This window comes from Neolamprologus brichardi, chromosome 11, assembly GCF_056152115.1.
Source record: "Neolamprologus brichardi isolate AB-2024 chromosome 11, ASM5615211v1, whole genome shotgun sequence".
NCBI lineage: Eukaryota > Metazoa > Chordata > Actinopteri > Cichliformes > Cichlidae > Neolamprologus > Neolamprologus brichardi.
Genome location: NC_142114.1, coordinates 19,963,466 through 19,984,781, shown reverse-complemented (window position 1 = coordinate 19,984,781; position 21,316 = coordinate 19,963,466). Strand labels below are relative to the sequence as shown.

The 21,316-nt window shown below is 38.7% G+C and overlaps 1 protein-coding gene across 3 annotated transcripts in view; it reads left to right on the top strand.

The window, feature by feature from the left end:
• The window catches only part of bcam (basal cell adhesion molecule (Lutheran blood group)), a 48,567-nt gene extending 27,514 nt beyond the window's left edge, over positions 1-21,053 (top strand). Inside the window, exons 2-17 of one of the 3 annotated variants that reach the window (XM_006808201.3) lie at positions 5,386-5,510; positions 5,715-5,922; positions 7,848-7,915; positions 7,999-8,095; positions 8,227-8,409; positions 8,961-9,085; positions 9,217-9,355; positions 9,889-10,004; positions 11,359-11,500; positions 12,328-12,455; positions 13,085-13,226; positions 14,134-14,151; positions 14,747-14,779; positions 16,290-16,425; positions 17,037-17,136; positions 18,928-21,053. In XM_006808201.3, the coding sequence (XP_006808264.2) occupies positions 5,386-5,510; positions 5,715-5,922; positions 7,848-7,915; positions 7,999-8,095; positions 8,227-8,409; positions 8,961-9,085; positions 9,217-9,355; positions 9,889-10,004; positions 11,359-11,500; positions 12,328-12,455; positions 13,085-13,226; positions 14,134-14,151; positions 14,747-14,779; positions 16,290-16,425; positions 17,037-17,136; positions 18,928-18,930 (1,763 nt within the window). In that variant the 3' untranslated portion in view covers positions 18,931-21,053. The remainder of the gene's footprint in view (positions 1-5,385; positions 5,511-5,714; positions 5,923-7,847; positions 7,916-7,998; positions 8,096-8,226; positions 8,410-8,960; positions 9,086-9,216; positions 9,356-9,888; positions 10,005-11,358; positions 11,501-12,327; positions 12,456-13,084; positions 13,227-14,133; positions 14,152-14,746; positions 14,780-16,289; positions 16,426-17,036; positions 17,137-18,927) is intronic. The other 2 variants (XM_006808202.3, XM_006808203.3) reach the window with 2 other exon arrangements.
• The last annotated feature ends 263 nt before the right edge of the window (positions 21,054-21,316 follow it).

Genomic DNA, 21,316 nt, shown 5'->3' with positions numbered 1-21,316 from the left:
CTGACACATGTTAACTGAAATGTAATACTGGCATCATCCATCAGTCCTTACCCAAGTAGGAAGGTAGGCAAGCAGGTCCTATTAGTAACAGCAGGGGTATAGTGTCATCAAATAGTAAGGCTAGTTAGTAAATTCCAGTGATTCCCCTGTAGATTAGGCTAGTTTTGAGCATATACTGTCTCTTCTTCCACTTTCTTTTTCTCCACTCTCCCTTTCTTCTCCTGTCATTATTTTCTTTCTTCTATTCTTTTTGCTATCGTGCACAGAAAAGACACATAGGCAAGATTGTGCATTGGGTATTAAAGAATGCTCTTTGAGAATGAGGGATAAGCAGAGGAGAGTCGAAGAGAGAAAGAGGCTCCTGGTTTGATGTCCAGAATGCGGCAGTAGGTGAAGCAAAAACAACAGAGAAAACGAGGACAGGAGAAAGAGGATCCAGCTGGTTCTTTTCATAATGAGGGGCACCCGCTTGTGTGTGTTTGTGTGTGTGCCAGTGTGTTAATAACAAGAGTATAGACAAGAAGTAGGCAGAAAAACAAGTTGAAGAAAAGGGCAAAACGAGGCAGACACATAGCGTATAAAAGATGGTTTCACATTAACTTTTCAGTAGATGTGGGACTCTCTGGATATGCTGCACTCCACCGTGATACTTTGACTGCAGACTTGATTTTTTTTTTTTTTCTACACACAATGTGCTCAACTATAGCTTTTGGGGCGGTTCAGTTGCTCATACATATCACATGCATTATAGATATACTGTAAGAGTAACTGTGTGTGTGTGTGCATGTGAGAGTGTGTGTACAGGTCACAGTCTGACCGTCTTGTTCCCATCTGTCTTTCTATCCGGTCATGCACCCCATCGCACACCACCTCACACACACACTTTCCTTCTCTTTGGCTAAATCCGATTATCTAGCCCGCATCAGTTAACGAGACCCCCATGCAGCTAGTACTCCCGCAGACAGCCCCCACCACTCTCTTTCTCTCTCTCACACTCACTCACACATACAGTGACAGCCAACTGCCTATGTTTCTAAATACACAAATACTCTTGCGCGCACACAGATGCTGCTCTAGGCTCAGATTGGACAGAGGACTCTGTAATTATGCTTTAATTGCCTATCTCTGCCTGTCCAGCTGCCTCATGTGTAAAACACAGAGCAGGAGACCTCCCTCTGGACTCAAACATACTGTGAATGACACCAAAGGATGCATTTGAAAGAGAGCGTGACCGAGAGTAAAGTGACAAATAGTTGGAGGCAAAGAAAGAGGTTGGCATAGGGAGAGGGGCAGGGTACAGATGAGCTCTTTTAAGCTATAATATTCCTTCTTCTCTTCCAGTAATCCTGACTGGACTTTTTTGTTCTGGGCTTTATGCTAACGCTTTTACACAGGCTGTTTTGACAGATAGTAGCTGACTATTATAGTCGCATAAAATAAACAAACAGGGCTTTTAACAGTTCTTGAAGTAAGACTTCAGTAGTGGTTATTTCATTGTGCCTAGCAAATTTATGATAGTGTTATAAAATTGTCCACAGTAATGCTACAGTCACATTAAGGAAAACAGCAGTTTGAGACCATGACACAACCAAAATTATTGAAACTGTGGGCAATAAACTTGCAGTTTCTCTGCCTTTAAAACGGTTACATTAGAGACTGGGACTAAGTCTATAACTGCTAAGATGACAGTTAGTTGTCATTATAACCAGAATACAACCAAATGGCAAACAGTTGAGTTGAGTCTCTTGTTGTGAGAAGGCACGTCACATAGAGCAGGGCGATATGACCACAAATATTTATCATGATATACATTTGAAAATTTGCGATAACGATATAACTGACGATATAATTGGCACTAGACAAAATACTTTACAACTACACAACTTTATTAGTGCAAAAAAAACATCAATGTATTTTCACTTAAACAAGCAGCTGTTTTATGTGCATTAAAGTTATATAAAAATTTAACAGAGCAAATGCAAATTCCTTGCTGACAGTTTAACCAAAAGGCATTTCCAGTGGAAATTGGCCGACATATCCTCAGCATAACCATGTAGAATATCCACAAAACTTAAAAAGAGGTTATACACACACAATACGGTAATATTATGTTGAAGCACAGTACGTATCACTCCGCCAGGCTCCTGACTACGGTAGCCGTAATGCTCCGACAATCCATCAAGCAGTCCGGGTTCGTAGCTTAGCAAAGTAGTACTAAAACATTTGACAGATTTTCGAGCGCCGTGTACGACATAAAATCGTTTCAAGGTCAGTAAACACAACCAGAATTCATACATAAGGTCCATTGGATTATAAGGGGCACTGTCGATTTTCAGAAAAATCAAAGGATTGATTTTAAGTGTGCCGTATTTTCCAAAAAAAACACGGTAATAATGACGGCCCGCTAGCATGCGCTACCAAAAATAGTGCTTTGTTGTGTGTCTGACGAAAGCTAAACCAGTTCCACACCACTGAAGTAGCTGCATTTTTACAAACCAATTCTGGTTCATCGTTTCATTCAACGATTTGCTTTCGCCGCCATGCTTTTTCCGATGTGTGCGTATGAAAACAAAGGCACTGTGCATGCGCGTTTTACTCATATTCTATCGCGATATTTCATTTTTCTATCGTTGCCCAAAATTATACCGGTATCACCGTGAACGGTATGATATGGCCCAGCCCTAATGTCACACATGAGTTGTGCTCGCTGACACAAACTGACTCAGCTTGTTTGCAGAGTGTTGGCAAGTCTGCATTTATAAATTAGATGGCAGTAAGTTGCAGTTAGTCAGTCCAAGCTGGACAACAGGGACAGGCTGCCTTACACCAGGTCACACCAGATCACAATTTACTTAAACATTTGTGGGGATACTGCAGTCTGCGCCAAAGTGGTGGCCAGGTCAATGAGTACTACCATCCTTTGAGCCATGAGACTAACGTGGATATTAGCCAACCAAATCGTCCAACCAGCTAAAGACCTGGGCTCTCTGTGGATCTGCCAGAAAGTCACTTGATTTAATGTGGTGTGTTTGAGTGTGTGTTTTTCCCATGCGCCACTCGACGGGACTCTTAAATCCTGAGTGCTGTCTGAAAGTGCTGCACTTCATTTACTCACGCATTCTCGTATATTTGCTAGTCTGCCTCGCTGTTTGTGTTGGCGCAGAAACAGTGGATTTCTCTGGGCCACATCCCTCTTACAAGCTCAGAACATGACACTTGGTTTGTAAAACTAATGTTGGTTCATTTGAGAGCTGCTGAGTTGACCAACCAAAATATTTAATGAGAGAGAGGGATGCTGTATGGGACTGTAGAGGGAAAAAAAAGGATAAATATACATGAAAACAAGCATGGGGATAAAAATAGATCTAAGGCAAGTGAAAGAGGAAATGCAGAGGAAGTGAGTCATTTCATCAAAATGTCAGCAACTGACCTTTGACCCATGTGGTGAATCACGGTATTTGACCCCAGTGGAATGTGTCCCACTAACAGACATGCAAAACAAAGAGCAAACACTCTGTGTCTGAGTACGTACTCCACTATCTTTATCTATATGTGCTCTCCGTCTTTCCTTGCATCCTTTCCCCTCTCTCCTCACAGTAGACTCCTAACAAGGTGACCATCGCTCAGCTGCTCTCATCTCTCTTCAGACATTTTGAGCAAACACTCTTTCATCTTCTCCATCTGCATTTCTCCATGCTGTTATTAAAACTAGGCTGTCAAACAGCTCTGATCCCCCAGCAGTCCATACTCTGCACTCTTGGTGCTTTCTCACAACAAATGAATTATTCAGCTGTAGATTTTTTGGTCCAGAAATGGATGCAATAATTAATTTATGATATCATAAAAAATATTGGGGTAGGTTGTTCATTAGCCATATGTATTCCTCCAATTTTAATATTAATTTGACTCTAGATCTGTAGCATCAGTACTGTGAGAAAAAAATGGGAATGTTTCTTAGGAAGTGTAGCTAAACAGATAAAGACATTTAGATTTTTGAAATGTCATCCGTATAACTATTCTTGGCAAAATATTTTTTATATAATATGAATCACCGAGTGTCACCCAAGTGACATTGTCATTTGTTTCAATGCATTAAAGCTTCACAATCACAGCAGTCTGCTGGCATGGGTATGACTACCGCTATATGATTTATAATAAAGTATTTGCTGCACTGACTTCATTAGCAGAAATTGAACTCCTTTCCTTTTCTTTCCTTTCTCGTTCTTTCCTTTCTTTCCTTTCCTTTCCTTTCCAGCTCTCCATTAATATCGGTGCTTTTTTCTAGCCTCTCCTCTGAGGAATGTGTTCTAGTTGTCACATTGTTTGTCCATAGCTGGATGTGAAGAGAGTTTAAAGAGCTGTACTATTCCTTATCCCCACAGGAACCAGTCAGGGTGCTTCTGTTCCCAGCTGCATATTCTCGCATAAAAATCTGGGACACTGTGTGTATCCTAATGTCTCTACTGAATGTAGAACACTGACAGTGCCAGTCACCAGGGATTTGTAGCTTCCCCCTTGGTCCCTTAACAGCTTTCACTCCTGCTGATACACCTATATGGGAGGACTGATACTTGTAGCTTGCATTCATTAGCTACTGTAGTCCGGATTTAATGATGTTGAGATATACACCTAAAGCTTGTCTCTTACACATTGGAAGTGGTTAAGAGATATCAGTTAAATACTTCTTTTAATGTCAGTTTTACATGGCGTATACGCTTAAGATAATAATATTTTGCTGTAGCAGATTGTGTAATTCTTGGTGTCAGTTATCATCTCTGAAGGGATTCAACTATGTGTAACTCTTTATAATATTGTCTGCAGAGGGGGATCAATGCATGAGTGAATTGTTCGTGGCTACATGTGTTTTCATTAGGCATGTGGTAATCATAGACTACAGCTTTTTGTTGCTGATGTTTATGTGAGTGCTGACGAGTGCAAAAAGCCCAAGGTGCTTCATGAAAAGGTCTGTTCTAGTGCTGTGTCCCTCACAGACATTACACGTCTGAGCCTGTTTCTTGTAACACAGAATTTGAACAATCAGAAGCCCTGAGGGTTTTAAACAAACAGAAGCCTTCAATCTAATAACATATAGTGGTTTTATAGTTGCCTATCTTTGAGATGACTGCTGTGCAGTACTGTAGCAGTCCAAGGGATAAATAATTACTGTAACTGATATGTATTTGAGGATTACCAGACCTCACCAAGAGGGCAGCAGAAATTACAAGAAATATTTATATGCAAAAAAACTATTTTTTCTTCAATCATACAACAATATTATTGCCGTAATATCACATTGTGTCTTTCCATATATGTTGTAAAATTCTGCTACATGTTGCATTTTGCAGTGATCCTTGTTCTTTTTTCTTTTTTGTGTGTTCTTTTCAGTCGTAAGCAGTGGAAACGTGAATGTGGTTGTGAAGCCTAAAGTGGAGGTGTTAAAGGGAGAGAATGCCTCACTGCCCTGCACAGTCACCCCATTAACAACTGGCACAATTGTTGAATGGTACATTGTAAGTAATTTCTAGATGTTCATTTTCTTCCACAGTTTTAACATTTCTAAATAGCAAAAAACAAAACAGAGAGAAAAAAAAGTGACGTTAGAGCTATTTTGCACCCAAAGTTTAAAAGGTAATGCTCTGTGAAAAAATACAATTTTCTTGTTCTTGTTTCATCTGACTTCTATCTTATGTTCTTCCTTGGAACCATCCATTCAGGATTTGGGAACTAGAACACGTATAGCTTTCTGCCAGGGTAAGGAGAAAAAGGTTGACCCTGGCACCCCTCTGACAGATCGGATCAAGATTGGAGAAGACTTCACTTTGACCATTTCCTCTGTTAAACCCTCTGATGAGCTAAACTTCACCTGTCAAGTCACTGACCCTGCTGGGTCTCCAGATGGTACCACTTCTCTGAAGGTCTTTTGTAAGTTTGCCAGTGCCCTTTAGCCCTTTATTTGACCTCAAGGTTACTCCCCGAAGTTAAGTTTTCATTTAGTTATCATTGCCACTAATGTTTATGACTTTAATATATGAGATCTGCATTAATGCATACTTTGATTACGAGGTAGCTTAATTGTATCTCATGCATGTTGCTGATTTGAATTTGTAAATATTTACATTACATCCATTCTATATATCTTTAGAAAAGTTTTATCATCTAGTATAATTTACCAAAATTGTCCTTGAAGAATATCTTATTTCTTTCACTGCATGTAGTTCTTTGGAGCTTTCTCCAATACTTGGGATTACCATTTCCTTTTGATAAGATCTCCAGAGTTCAATTAACCACAACCTAATCACTCTTGACACTACTGATGAATAGTTCAATCACACGTGTCATTTCTAATATATCTCTCCTTTTTAAGAGTCCAGATTTATCACTAACATGCCGCCAGCTAATCATGGTGCAGACTACTCTGTCTTTGCCCCTCCAAAGCACCAAAATGAGTAGGATTCGCTGGTATCTGGATTAAAGGGAGAAAAGGGGAGAATATGCATTGTGAGAGTGACAGAATAGCCTTTTGTTTAGTGATCAGTCCGCTTGAAGCTTTCAGGTTATCCATTAACATTTATACACTCAGAGGCACCAAAGTTAAAAAAAACCTCATAAAATAAGCTATTAATTGTGAGAACACCAGTGTGTTCAACAATACCTCAATAGAGTGTTATTTGACAAAGGACTTTGAGGTGTACTTAAGGCCCACAGTATTAAGAAAACAGGCTGTCTCATAGAATAGCAATTATTCTTTGTTCCCATTTGACCATTTGACTCATTGGGGTTGAGTTATAGTGTGGCTGCCCTGGCTTAACTTAATGGGACTGAGTTATGGGGTCTCCAGTGGGTTAAGCTACAATAGCCTGGGGTCTTTCTCTCAGGAAACTTACAAGCTAAACATTTTTTATTGGCAGAGTTGCTCCCACACAATGAATCAAGTCGTCAATGTGGTTCTAAATTATTTTCTGCGCATCTGGCATATGGGAATGACCAGAGTTTAAAAATGCTGAGTAATGAATTAGACACAGAAAGAAATCTACTGTTTATTAATATAAGTGGATAACAGTTGCAAGCAGTGATAAGCTGACCTTGACGTAAGCGAATACTCACACCTGTGGTTGCGTGTGTGCACCAGTGTGTGTCCAACATCAACATTTGGTTGGTGTTTGGTTGATGTTTGACGCTTACATCAGCAAGTGTTAGCCACAAGCTGCTTAATTTGTAGTGTGAATGTACTAAAACAAGAACCATTAGCAGCAGCGTTATATTGCAAGAGTAGTGACGGAGCAGGAGTCAAATGTAAGCATAGAAGCATAGCATATAAAACAATGCCTTCTTACTTTATTTACTTTATTTAACTGAAGTAACTCAGTTACTTGTATGTGACAGTGTGTGTTTGCCTGTAGGGATGCAACTAGTTTGTAGTTCACTCTTTCAGAGGGAACAGTTTTCTTGTATTTTGCAAGGGATCATGCGTCACAGGAGTTTGTTAAAGCAGCTCCCTTTTCAGGTACTACATCGTCACTGGAGGCTGACACACAGCTCTTGCTCTTAGACATGCCCCAAACTTGCCCCCGCATATATCTCCGCTTATATTATATAATGGAAAATTTTATATCGGTATTATCTCAGTGTTTATGTGTGATTTGACCCCGCTTCAACCAACACAAAGAAGGCCAAAATGAAATCATGTGAAGAAGGCTATTTGCTGTGTAATTTAATTACAGAAAGTCAGGAGAGATGGATTACAAATATGGAAGTTGAGCGTTTATGCGCACATACTGTTTGTAAAATGGTTTTCATTAAGGGAATCATAGTAATTGTAACTTGTTTCGTCCTTTTTTCTGTCTCAGCTGCGCCCGAACACCCAAAACTGACAACATCTCAGGCCATTACTGCAGGAACTCCTTCTAGCTCAGAGGTCTGTATGCGTTGATTGCGCATTTATCGATTCTGACCAAAAATACATATTCTCTTATAGTTTTTCCATTGTCGTTTTTTCAGGTCGGCACCTGTGAAACGAAGAATGGGTTTCCTCTTCCAAGAATTGTCTGGTTCAGAGATGCCAAACCCCTTCCTGAGGTCAAAGACAAACAAGAGAGTATGTGTTCTTTATTTAAATAGATATATATAGATATGTATATATCTTCACCGTATGCGTTCATTTGTGATCTGCTGCATTCCTTTAATTTTAGAACTGTTTTCCCTTTTTCCTTACTTCCTGTCCGTCAGAAACATACATGGTTGCCAAACAAGTGAAGGAGACTTCGGGTCTCATCACTGTAACGAGCAGCTTGTACATGCAGCCCATGAAAGAGGACAAGGATTCTGAGTTTTACTGTACTGTAGAGTACAGCATGCCAGGGAACAAGATCGAAACGATGGATTCTAACCGCATCAAGATCAACCTAAACTGTGAGTGGTGGGCGCAGGCCGTTTGGGAGCGTATCGAGTCAGAGGTCTTTCCCTTCCCTCTTGTAGTTGGGAGGAATTGCATTTGGTTTATGAACTTTGGTGACATATTAATTTATTCCAGTTGGCAAGAACATTTTAAATCAGATATTTTAACCACATATAAATTTTTATTTGCTTCACACACAAATTAATTCATAATTCTTCTTGTGTAGGAAGGTCAATAGTACATTGTTTCTGCAATTTCTTATTTAATTATGTTAGATTCTGTATATATCTTTATTGTGCATCAACCGATCCACCACACGCCCATTTAGAAAGTCAAAAGATATAGAAATATTCACTTCTGTCCTTATACCTACATCAAGGTGATGAGAATTATATGATAGAAACCCCATTTAGGAAAAAGACTCAGTTGGCTCAGGAGGAGGCACTGGGAAAGCATTTCTTCTGGAATGCATTACTCATTTATGATTGATGATGTATAGTGTAACAGTGAAATGTAACCACTGAAGGAATTTTCATCTGTTCCATGTCTGTTCTTCTCTGTCTAGATCCTTCTGACAAAATCTACTTTTCCCTGTTTAACACAAGTCTACCAGTCAAAGAGGGTGATACTGTAACCATGAAATGTGAGACTGATGGGAACCCCCAGCCTCCATTTGAGTTCGCTAAAAATGTATGAGATCATTTCATGCACACATTTGATAAAGAAAAGGCAACATTTAGTTGCAAATTTGTTTCTCCACTGCAACCTCTGTCACTCTCTTGCTTGGTTTTTACCCGTAATTCCTGTTTTTTAATATTCAGGGAGTAGATGTCCAAGGTAAAGATGGTCTTCTCATACTGAAATCTGTCAAGCGCTCTGATGCTGCACCGTACAAGTGCACAGCATTCGATTTCGAGATTGACTTTACCTTGGAAAAGACGATTGACCTCGCTGTCGAATGTGAGTAAGCCAAATACACATAAAGACACACACATTGCTGAATTAAAGAGGGTTAACACACAGAAAGAACAATGCATCTCCGGTTTGTGTGGTTCTTCCCATGTAGGAAGCCTTTCTTTTCATCAGTAAATCATAGAATTAAAAGGTTTCCATGGAATAGGCTCTAATGAAGTTCAGTCAGCCGGCTGATATCCAATTCAATTTTTCACACTTCATCTGTTACTTTAATGTTATCCCAAGCACACTGTTTAATCTGATCTTATCACACACATTAAGCCGTGATAACCTCGAAAGTGTATGGAATAGGCTTAACTTGGGCTCAAAATGTGCTTGACTTCAGAATAAGTGCATTAGCTTTGTACTTTATGCATTAGCCATTTAAAAAGCATTATTACATAGTTGTTTAAATTTCAAGATGCTGTTTAATGTGAATTGGCACTTATTTAACACCTCAGAATGTGTAGAAGGTCTATAGTTTTCAGTCGACTCCCCCCCATCTTATTTTTAATTGCTTTCTGTTTTCTCTCTGTCAGACATTGACCCAGTAAAAGTGACACCAGCTGAATCTAAAGTTGTCATGCTTGGAGACAAAGCAGCATGGCAGTGTAGGACCAAGGCTTCTCGTGCTCATACAGTTCAGTGGAAAAAGGTGTGTGTCATCATTTTCTCAATTTTTCTTTCTTTTTTGTTTTAAATAAGTGTGCCCCCCCCCTTTAAAAGAATTGTGGTATTTGTGTGCATTCTTTCTGGTTTTCACATAAAATCCGAAACACCAACCAGCCTGGCACTATGATTGATTGTTTAGTCGGTTTGAAGCTTGATAAAGGTACAGAGTCAACATTAGGACAAAATCAATCAATCATAAATAAAATCCTCACATTTCCAATAAGTTCTTTCTAAGCATTCTCAGTTTTTAAAATGAAAACTTGTCAGTGTCATACAGTAACAACATTCACCAAGTCAACAAGAATTCATTCCTTATTTTGGCTCAATGCACCGACCACTGTATTAGACACACCTGTTAATGCAAGTGTCCAATTAGCCAATCACACTCCTTTAAATTAGTGCATGTAGACAGGTAGACATGGTTAAGACTACCTTCTGAAGTTTAAACTGAGCATCAGGACAAGGAAGGAAGGTGGTTCAAGTGTTTCAGAAACTGGTGATATACTGATTTTCTCACAAAAATATCCAGTCAGCGGCAGTCCTTTGGCTGAAAATGCCTTGTTGATGTCAGAGGAGTGCCAAATGTTCACATTCTCCCTAATATACCCCACTGGTGCTATGACAGAGAGATAATCAGTGTTATCTGCTTCACATCTCAGTGGTCATAATGTTATGCCTGCAGTACACTGCAACTACATATGCAGTTTCACACTGTTGAGGATATTTTCAGTTTTACGGTAGCAAAAAAAACTTCTCTTCCTTGACACAGAAATTCATAGTGATAGCTACAGCAAGCTCAGCATCTTTTCTGTCTTTAATATGTTTAAAAACATTTTTTTATTTACAGATTATTTGTTCACGATTGTCTATTTCAAGGATCTGGGTACATTTTAATACTGTAAAACTGCACATAAATGTGCCTTTGGTGTGTTTAGTCTTCATTTCCTGTTTCTCCACTTGTTATGTGCAGAGTGCTCCTCCAGTGTCAGGTCTGTTGTTGTAACCCGTGTATCTATTGTTGTGTCTCTTGGGTGTGATGGAAACTCGCAGGCAGCTGGTTTTCTGGGCAGAGAATGTGTTTGTTCTTAGAAAGATGAATTCCTATGAGAAGAAGCTGAGAAGAATTGCAAGAGACAGGTTCATCATGGAGGACTGACTTTGATTTGTTATCACTGCGCTTTCGAACAGTGTGTGTGAAGATTCCTTTTCTGCTTTCCCATCACAGTGGTGTGCCATCAAATTAGATATTCACAGCGCTGTTCTACTCACACAAAAAAAAGAGCAGAGGCCTAATATTATGAGTCCAGTTCTTCTTCAGTGTGCTTGTGTTTCTGCAGGGCTCTGAGGTGTTGTCTCAGAACGGGACTCTGTCAATACAAAATGTTTCCTATCAAAATGCTGGAGAATATGTTTGTGTTGGAGCTGTTCCGGCTGTGCCAGGACTGATGTCCCAGGCTAGCGTCAACCTCACAGTCAAAGGTAAAAGTGCATGCACGAAACAAGTACACCCACACTCACAGGAACACTATAAAAACTTTATCTCAGAGTAAATAGAAGAATTTAAACCACAGTAATGTACTCATGATGTATAGGCTGTCATGTTTCTCCACTGCTAAATCCTTTAAGGTAACTGTAAGCATTCTAGAGCCTACTGTTCGGAAACAAAAGTGGAATTCCTACTTTATTGTAAGAAGAGTTTATATACTATAAAGGATGTTCAGCGAGGCCAGGCATTCTTTGAGCTCTTTGGCTTGACAAAACCAAAAACTCCAGGTAAAATGAGTAGTATCAAGATGGTCATTATCAACTTTCTCTGTGTCCTTCTTTCTGCACACTCAGAGAAACGGGGTGTTTCACATGTCACATGACTCTTTTTCCCTAAAAGAAATGATCTGCATGTGTGCCGCCTACTCAAATCAGAGCCAATATCAGATGATGACGATAAAACGGTGATAGAAATCTATAAATAATGCAAAAAATTTTACAATAAAATACAATACTTCCGCACATAAGACAAGAAATTAAAAAGTTACCACGATGATACAGTGAGGTGAAAATAGAGCCTTTAGAATGACAGAAAACTCTGATTTTATGCTTGATATAGCTCACTAACTCATGAACTCTTGCTATGTACTACACACTGAACTGCTACCACTATACCAATACACAAAGTATAATAACAGTGGTCAGTGCCAGAGTGTGCAGAGTATTGTTTTGGTTAGAGGAAGGAATTGGGAGCAGCTTGGAAGTAGAAGTTGCTTCCTTATTCACTTGGTTTACCCATGACATTCTCATTCCCTGTCCAGGAAAGCCAGTGATTGACCCTCCTGCTCCTGTGAAGGTGGGAAAGGAAGGAGACAAGGTGACCCTGATGTGCGTAGCATACGGTGCGCCTTCCCCTAACTTCACCTGGCAGCCCTCAGGAGGAGAACAGGTAGGTAGAAAAATGAGTCTTTCCAGTTTACAGGAATCAGTAAAATGAACGTATTGCAACTCATTTGGAAATAATAGTAAGGCGTATTTCAAATGAAAAGCGCCCTGCTACTTTTTATGTTCCCATTAGAGTCAATATGAGAAGATTAAAGTGTTATGTTTCATAACGTATTAAGATCACTTTTGGTAGAGTACTGTGTAAAACTTCAAAAGCTCTACTAAAGGGGGAAAAAAGCGAACAGCTTTTAAGAAACTTGTAGAGGGAGTACGCCTTCATTATTAAATATTACATAAACTGATAAAATAAGATAAAACGTTAATAATCTTTTTGAAAAATGTGATAATGTCAGAAACTAGTAGGGATGTTTGGAAGATTAAAAATGAGAGCACAACTAATAATTTTCATGAGCAGATTTTTGTTTGTAAGTGAGAGGTAGAGAGAAATACCACATGTGAGAAGTTTGTTTAAAATAATAGGAACGGGACTCATAAGACAAGTGGATAGTAATAATAAAAGAAGAATTATACTGCAAACTCATATAGGCAAAAGAAGGATTTTGACAAACGACACTAATTTACTTTGGCCTTTTTCCTTTATCTCTCTTCCTTCCTTTTTATCTTCCCCTCCAGTCGGTAACAGTGAAAGGTAACAAGTGGGTGAGCACTTTGACCCTGAAAACCACTGCTGATATCATAAATGGCGGGGTGACCTGCGAGGTCGAAAATGAGCATGGAAAAGATATCGCGGTCTTCCCACTTTCTCTCGAACAAGGTCAGTGTAACAAGCTCTCTTTCTCCACTGGGTTTTCCTCATTAAGCTGAAAATGTGATTCAGTTAAAAAGTTGCATTGGACATGCAGAACAGATGAAACCAGCGTTCGCTGTTTTTAGTCAAATTATATTTTAAAACTTACTAACAAAAAAAAAAGTTTCATAGCATAATCACATATTCAGTAGAGAGAGATTGGCATATTACCAAATTAAAATGGAATGCACTGCTCATTAGTTCTTCTTATAAATACTTACATGGATGCAGTGAGGAAAACTGGATATCATCTTCAATTCTGTAAAAGCTGTTTACTATTGAAATGAAAGTTATGGCAAAAAACCCAAATGTTTTTACAGTTAGCCAGTTGTGGAAATGACATATACTTTGTGTACGTGACCAAACGGTTAGTCTTATTGTGTGTGTACACAAAGGGAACACACAGAATAACGCCCACAAATTGCAATGATCCGTGCAGCCACAGCACTAAAACTCATTTGTATGTCATCTTCATTGCTATAGAAGTGTCTAGGAGTAACATTTAAGATCTAACACAAGTAGTTATGAGTGAAGAAAAACTTGTAAAATACATAATAATACATAACGATCTGAACTGACAAATTTCTTTTTTTATAATTTCATGATTACAAGTCTCTAAGGTAACACAGTGTGTCTTAATGCCATGCCAGTAACCTCTTAGCCTGCTAATAACATCAACTACAGTCTGATCTTCTTTCACCTTTTGTAAACTGCATCTAAACCTTTATAGCTTGCTTCTTTCATGGTTTGCTTTTTAAAATGGGCTCTCACTAAAGTTATTGATAATAAAGCTGTAGCTGGTGCCTGAATTGCTGTTTTACACCTTCGTGATCTCTCTTTTCTTGTTTTTTTTTCTCCTCCTCTCTTTTTGCAGTTGGCAACTCAGCTGAAGGTAGAGCCTTCTCCCTCCTCCTCTTCCTCTCCTCCCTTCTTCTCTCAGGACTCTTTGTTGTACAGACCCTGTAATTTAGAAACTCCCCTCCATCCGCTTCCTATTGCCCCAGCCCTTCCATGTCACACACACACACACACACACACGCACACACACACACGCACACGCACGCACACACGCGCACACACACACTCTCCTCTGCTGTACTGTAACCTTGTATATTTGCCCTCTTAACTACCGAACACTGTGGATATTGTACATTGTTATTCTTCTTCTCTTGTCACCTTTGTATGATGTCTGTCCTATATTTTGTGGATGGTACCAAAAGCTTTTGTGGCCCCTTGGGGACAATAAAGGATTCTATTCTATTCTGTTCCTTCCACTCTTCTCTTCGTCTCTTTACTGTGTCTATTTGGTCACCTCTTCTTTCCAGCTGCCTTCTTATTCCTTGCTTTTTCTGCTTTTCTCCGCTCATCCGATGCTGTGTGTAGATTAAGTAACTTTAGCTAAGTATCTTTTTAGTGGTGTACATCGTGTGTGTTGTGGTTGTTGCTTTGCTATGCTATGGGACTGAGAAACTCTTTTTCTCTTAAAGTGCTGCTTTCTGGAAACCCTGTGCTAACGTCAGGTCTGTATCGCTAACCCTATTGACATGTGTATGGTGTTCGTCTACAAATGTAAGTTGCTGTGTGTGTATTGATGGCTGTTTACACACACAAAGGTTTCATGTATTTGTGTTTACAAGAGTTTTTGTGTATCTGTACTTGTATTACTGTAGCTGAGAAGATATGCTTCTAGAGAAGCGATAGGTCCTGTATGAAGTATCACACAATTCAAAGACCAATCATGAATATTTTCCTTTTTGATCAGCCTGCTTATTTCCTAAATAATTTAATGTTAAAAACTAAAAAAGCTAACACGTGCCTGCCAAAATGTTATAGAGCATATCCAAATGCCATTGTTTTGTCTAATAAACAGGCCCCAAACCCCCACATTATGAAAAAGTGAGTAAAAATAATAATTAAAAAAGTGATAACTTAACAAAATAGTCATGAAAATATTCAAATTAGTTAAAAAATGTATTCTTTGGGAACGTCAATTGAATTTTATAACTTCGGGATTCAGAGAAGACTTCATGCATCCTACTCATTTTCAACATTTTGGTGGAAATGTTCCAGGTTTCCTTTTTTAGCATACACAGGAAAGGAAGCATCTTTGACCTCGTCTGTAAGGACACCACAGACTGTAATATCAGGCTCATACTGCAGTTTAAGTTAGAAAAGTACTAAAAGTACTCCTGCCAACATTTTCCTGGGGATATCAGAAAATCAATACTCAGAACCAATACACAATAACATTTCAAATGACCCTCTGTAAAACCAATGAATAATTCACATTTTACTTGTTAATGATGTGTTGCAGGTGGGCAGATTTTTTTATCCCCTGGACAGTGGCAGGAGCAGAAACAAATATAGTTTTCGATTATGACTGGATCTTAATAGGCTTCAGTAATGTTTGTAGGGTTAGTAATGTTAGCTTGAGAAAACATATTATAGCGTCATGTCTTCACAAGTACAGTAATACAAGTGTAGGTGGTTGGGTGAGTATGTTCAGTGTTGTTTCATTGCTCTCATTAGCTGTCTAGTATTATCTGTGTAGACATAGGCCCTGTTTTTGGGTCCCATCACATTTCAGTCATTGCATTCAAAAGATAGACTAACCCCACATCCCAATCCCTGCCCCTTATCCTCTGCCCTCCACCTTTCCAACTACCCATCCATCAACTCTCTTCACCTGGACTCCATCAAATCTCATTCTCTCGCTCTCTATCCTCCCATTCTCTCCCTCCCATGATAACACCAAATCAAATCAATTTCCTTCCTCTTTCTCTCACCAATCAACCACCCCTAACGATGCCTCTCTCCCTACCACTGATTTTTCGAAAATCGAAAACTCTCCATTCCATCCTCACACCTCCTCCACCATGATCAACCCTTCCATGATTCCCCTAAAAATCTGTCCTCCAATCAAATTTCCCCAAACTTTCCCACCAACCCTCCACCTCGCAAACCTCCCACCTGCCCCCCGACCCTCCCCCCATCCCTCCTCCCATATGTACTTCCATTGCGGCACTGTAGCTGGACAGGGAGGCTCCAGTGCGGTGGTGATAGCTGTGGTGGTGTGTGTTCTGCTCCTCCTGTTGCTGGTTGGCCTCCTCTACTGCCTAAGCAAGAACAACAAGCTGTCTTGCAGCAAGAAGGACACAAAGGAAGTGTGAGTAGAGATCAGGGACAAAAGGGATGGGAGGGGGGATTAATAATCACATGAATTAAAAACCACTATAAGTCAAAGTGCTTAAAAAGTTGGAAAATCTGTAACAAAAAAACAAAAGTGTTTGGTTTGCTCATGCCGGAATATTTGTTAAAAAGACTATAGATATCTATTTGTATGCACTGACGATGTTGCTGATTGTAAAATACATCTGAAGTTTTTACAATATAGAATAACAACTTTCCTAAGCTTGTTTTCATAATCCTTTTTAATTGCAAATGTGCCATCTGTCTTGCAAGAATAAATTTAATTTTAAATAATCAGAATATCCTGATTAGCAGCAAGAGCAGGGTTTTATTTATTTATTTGCTTGGAGATTTGACACAATAAAGTACGATTTGTAAATGTTAAGATTGCAGAATAGAGTTACAGGATACATACATTTCAGGTGCACTGGGAGAACTGCATTAATGCTGCACAGGTTTATTTTGCAAACAAGTTGTCAGACTGATTCGTTCTTGTCTACATCCATTTGTAAAACAAAGCAAACACTTAACTTGCTGACTTTTTCTTTTGTTTTCACTGTTTTTTCTCTATTCCATTTCTATTTCTAGGACCTCTGGAATGACGAACAGTAGCGTTGTGGTGGAGCTGAAGACAGACAAGCCCAATGAAGAGGATGGTCTCTTAAACAAAAAAAATGCAACAGAACAGGTTAGGCCTATAGAACCATGAATCTGAATTGAGAATGGTACAGCTGACAGTTATAATGGCTGAGCAAGTAAACACTTGACCTCTACATTTGATCTTTTCTAAGAATTTAGGTGACTTTGTCTGATTCTGCATTCATGAGTGTGAGTCACACCACAGAACAATAGCGGGCAGGAGCAAGTCAAGGACAATTCAGCACAGTGGATAAAAACAAAGCCTTTGCATATTTTGATAGACTGTTTGCATAGAAATAAAGGTTATTTTCAGCCAGTGTCTGTGGTCAGGCTTCACTTTTTGCTGAAAACATCAAAAAATGTTAGTGATGTAAAAGCCTCTTATAGTAATTTAAAAGGGGTAGTGCCAGTATTCCTCTTTGTATTTTTAGCATCACCAAGGATGAGCACAGTCCTGCAAACATTACTAACCTAAAAGAATCCTTGATACCTGGTTGACATGAACATGAGCGATACAGTCACCAGAAATCTCTTCACACACCTCCGTCATTCCGATTGAGTGTCTAAAGTCAGTATTAGTTCAAGGGAAGCTGGCTTGAAAAAGTGGTTCCTCCATCATGATGTGGTGTGAAAGCTGCGGGGAGTCATCTAGAAATGTCATCACAAATGTAGAACATTTCATCTTTAAATTTACTGTAGTGGCATGTGTGACTGGAATTTCAAAGTCTTGTTTTATGTCACTTTTGAAACTGCTGACAGCAAACTGGATGACATTTCATAACTGCAAGGAGATATCAGGGACATTTACCTTCGCTTTTGAAATGGATATAACAAGAAGAGAAGAAAGATGTAAAAGTCTGTCTCTCCATACATAATCAAGTTAATATTTCTTTACTGAGATGCTATTAAAATATGAAAACAGCCTTCGTGCCACAGATGCACTTCACTGGATTCTGAAAGTAAATCTCGACTTCTACATTTGACAAAGGATTTTCTTACAATGCCAAGTAAAGTAACACAAGTCTATAAAAGTTTAATAACACGGCAGTGATATCTTGTCCATAAAAAGTGGTATTTTGTGATAAAATGTTGTGTATCTTATATTCGTCTGTCAACTCCAAGTAATAAAGCTCTAAAATTCTCTGAAAATACTGCAAGATATGAAAAGAAAACATTACAACATAAGGTGTCTATTTGGCACCAGTGCTGTGACTGTGGTTTTGGCAGTGGCACCAGACGTTTCACTCCCTGTGCCTCACATGTACACTTTGTAAGAATAACTTGTTAATATGCAGATCTTAGCCCAAATCCCAAACTTTAACCTAAACTTAATCAAAAAGTAAAAGCAGGGGAAATCTGAAGTATCACTTCAAACCCTCCAACCTCCTATTGAATACGTTGTGTGCATCTCTGCTGACAGAACAGCACTATTCAATGCCATGCAGAAGCAAATTTATTGAGTGTTGTAAAACCATGGGTTTGGTTTATGCTTTAGATTTAGATTTCATCCACAAACCAGGAAAGCTGCTGGATCTTTTGGGCACCTAGCTGTAGATATTTTTCATACAATGTTATACGACATTCAAATGATTTTACGCTATTGTCATTGTTGTGCCGTGATCTAAATGAATTAATTTACCAGCAATTAACTGTTGAATAAGAAGAAAAAAAGAATATGTATGAAGAATTTATGAAGTTATGGATTATTTTTCCATTTAATTGCATTTGATGTGGACAATAAATGCATATTTTCTGGAAGTTGTCAAAAAAATAGGCATGTTTGTTTCTTGTTTTTGCATATTGGTCATATTTATTAAGTTTTGTCATTTCTCTCTGACAGTGATAAAACCAGATGATGAAAAAGGCTCCCAGAAGGATGAAGCCAAGAGGACAACAGGATATGAAGACAACAGGGCTAATTTTTTTTTTTTTTTACTAGACTGGTGATATTAAAATTGTGGGGGCAATGAGAGGTGGAGCAGGGACATGGGTTTATGTTGAGCGGTGTGGCTGCTCAGCATGTTCAGCATTGGCTATTCTTGTTTTATAACCTGCAATAGCCAAGTTGGGTGGAGTTTTTTTTATTTTTACTTTGCCTTTTTTTTAAAGATAGAGTTCTTAGACCTCTATCCAACTTGTGCTACCGCAGGTTTAAAACGATACATGTGCAAAATCATATTCTGACAACACTGGATAATTCATTAATTTACCAATCATGTCTTTCACTCCTCTGCAGAGAAGAGCTGTACTAAGAAGTATGATTGGCACACGCTTAGACACAGTGACAGAATCTTCTTATTGGCCCCAAAGGAAACCTCAAATTCATTTTCTTCTAGTGTTAGTCTGCATTTAAGCATAACACTGAACAGCTTTTCTGTTTTGGAGTCTGCAGTTAAAATATCTTTCCTTTCTGCTGGTAACATTAGGCAAAAACACACCCGGCTGTTACTCTGTTTGATTTACCTCCCTAACAAGCTTCACATTCACATTTAATCCCCGAGCACACTGTTTGGCACTCGTAACTGTCAAGTTTTTGTTCAAAGAATCTCTGTGTTTGCATTAGTGTTGTTTAATTGCAGTTTTGCCACCTGTGACTGTTTATACATATATATATATATATATATATATATATATATATATATATATATATATATATATATATATATATGTATGTCTTTCAGTATCTCTAATTAGCTTTCAGTAGAAACAATCCAGGCTTTTAATAACACCAATTCTGTCTCTAAAATTGCTTTCCTTTTTTAATCTAGCTGAAAAGCAACCAAACAAGCAAGCTATTAGGTTGTACAAATTTGTTCCTGTCATTTGCAGCGCACTTGTATATTATGCCAGTATACCAACTGTTCACTTGTTTTCCTATGTGCTTGTGTTTTCCTCTGTAAATTCAAATAATGCTCACTCTGCCTATCAAGCAGGAGGAGTACTGTGCATGATGTGGAGTCCAAGGTGTCTGTGGTTACTGAGTTGCCGGCAGTAATGGCTACTATTTATTTCTCAGTGTTTCACAGTGTTTTGGTCCCCTACTTCAGGATGAAAGCTGGGGCCAGTGAAGTGAAAACTGAGGAACCATCCGCATGATCACAGCACACAGTGGTTTTGCTCAGAAAGCCCAGTTTTCACCAGATTTCGCTGTGAAATTGGTGTAATTTGTTGAAATGGTTGACAATCTCAAACAGTAGCCCGCTGTGCTGTTGTTTTCCCATGACAACAAATTCAGTCGCAGATTCACCTGTTGGGAGTAATCACTTGCACAGGCTCACTCTAGTTTGAAACAGGCAGGGGAGGGAAGGTGTGGGAGAGACTGGGGATGTTCTTGGGGTATCTACCTTTTATTTTTTACCAAATGAAAGCTTTTGAGTGTCACAGCAGGTGTGTCTGTGTTTAGGTACGATGTTTTTGTTTATCCCCTACACTGTCGGCAGGCAAAAAAAGGAAAACAAAAGCTTTGATAAAGGGGTACATGCCCTTTTACTTTGTTTTACACTGGAAGTATTGGCCTTGATTTATATATTTTTTTAAAAAGGTCACCTCAAACCACTCTCTGTGCCCACAAAGCTCATTATGTTTTCACTGTCTGTCTGCTGATCTTCCCAAAAATGTTGAGTGTTAGCAACCCTGTGGGGGCAGGTGAAGATAGATAGTTGATTTCTTTTTTTCCCACTTGTTTTATATCAAAATAATATGGTACAGTATAAAAGTTGTTTAGAAAGGGGATTGTTAATATTTGAACTACTGATGTTTTTTTCCAATGCGTTTCCACTCGCTGAGAGAAGAGAATTTTTTTTTTTTTAGATTCCATTTAAATGCTTTACTCTTCTCTCTTTACTGTATACTGTATATTTTGTGGTACATTGTTGTGACGTGTTGATGTATCTTTTTGTTTTGCTCCAGCCATGTAGAATTTATAATGAAAAAAAAGAAGAAAAAAAAGAAAAATTACCCCATTCACTCAAATATTCTCTGTGTTGTTATTCCTTTTTTTTCTTTTTTGCCTGTCCCGTTTGGATCTTTAGCCATCAGAATTGTTGTCTGAAGGCCAAGAAAGATGCCCAGTGGGTTTACTTTACCAAGTGGATCATCATGGCCTTGCCATATTGGTCCATTTGATTGACTTTATTATAATTATGTATTTATTTGATTTTTGGTTATTACAGACGGACATGACTGGGGGATAGGACTGGAAGAGTGAATGAAAAAAAGAGATGGTGAGA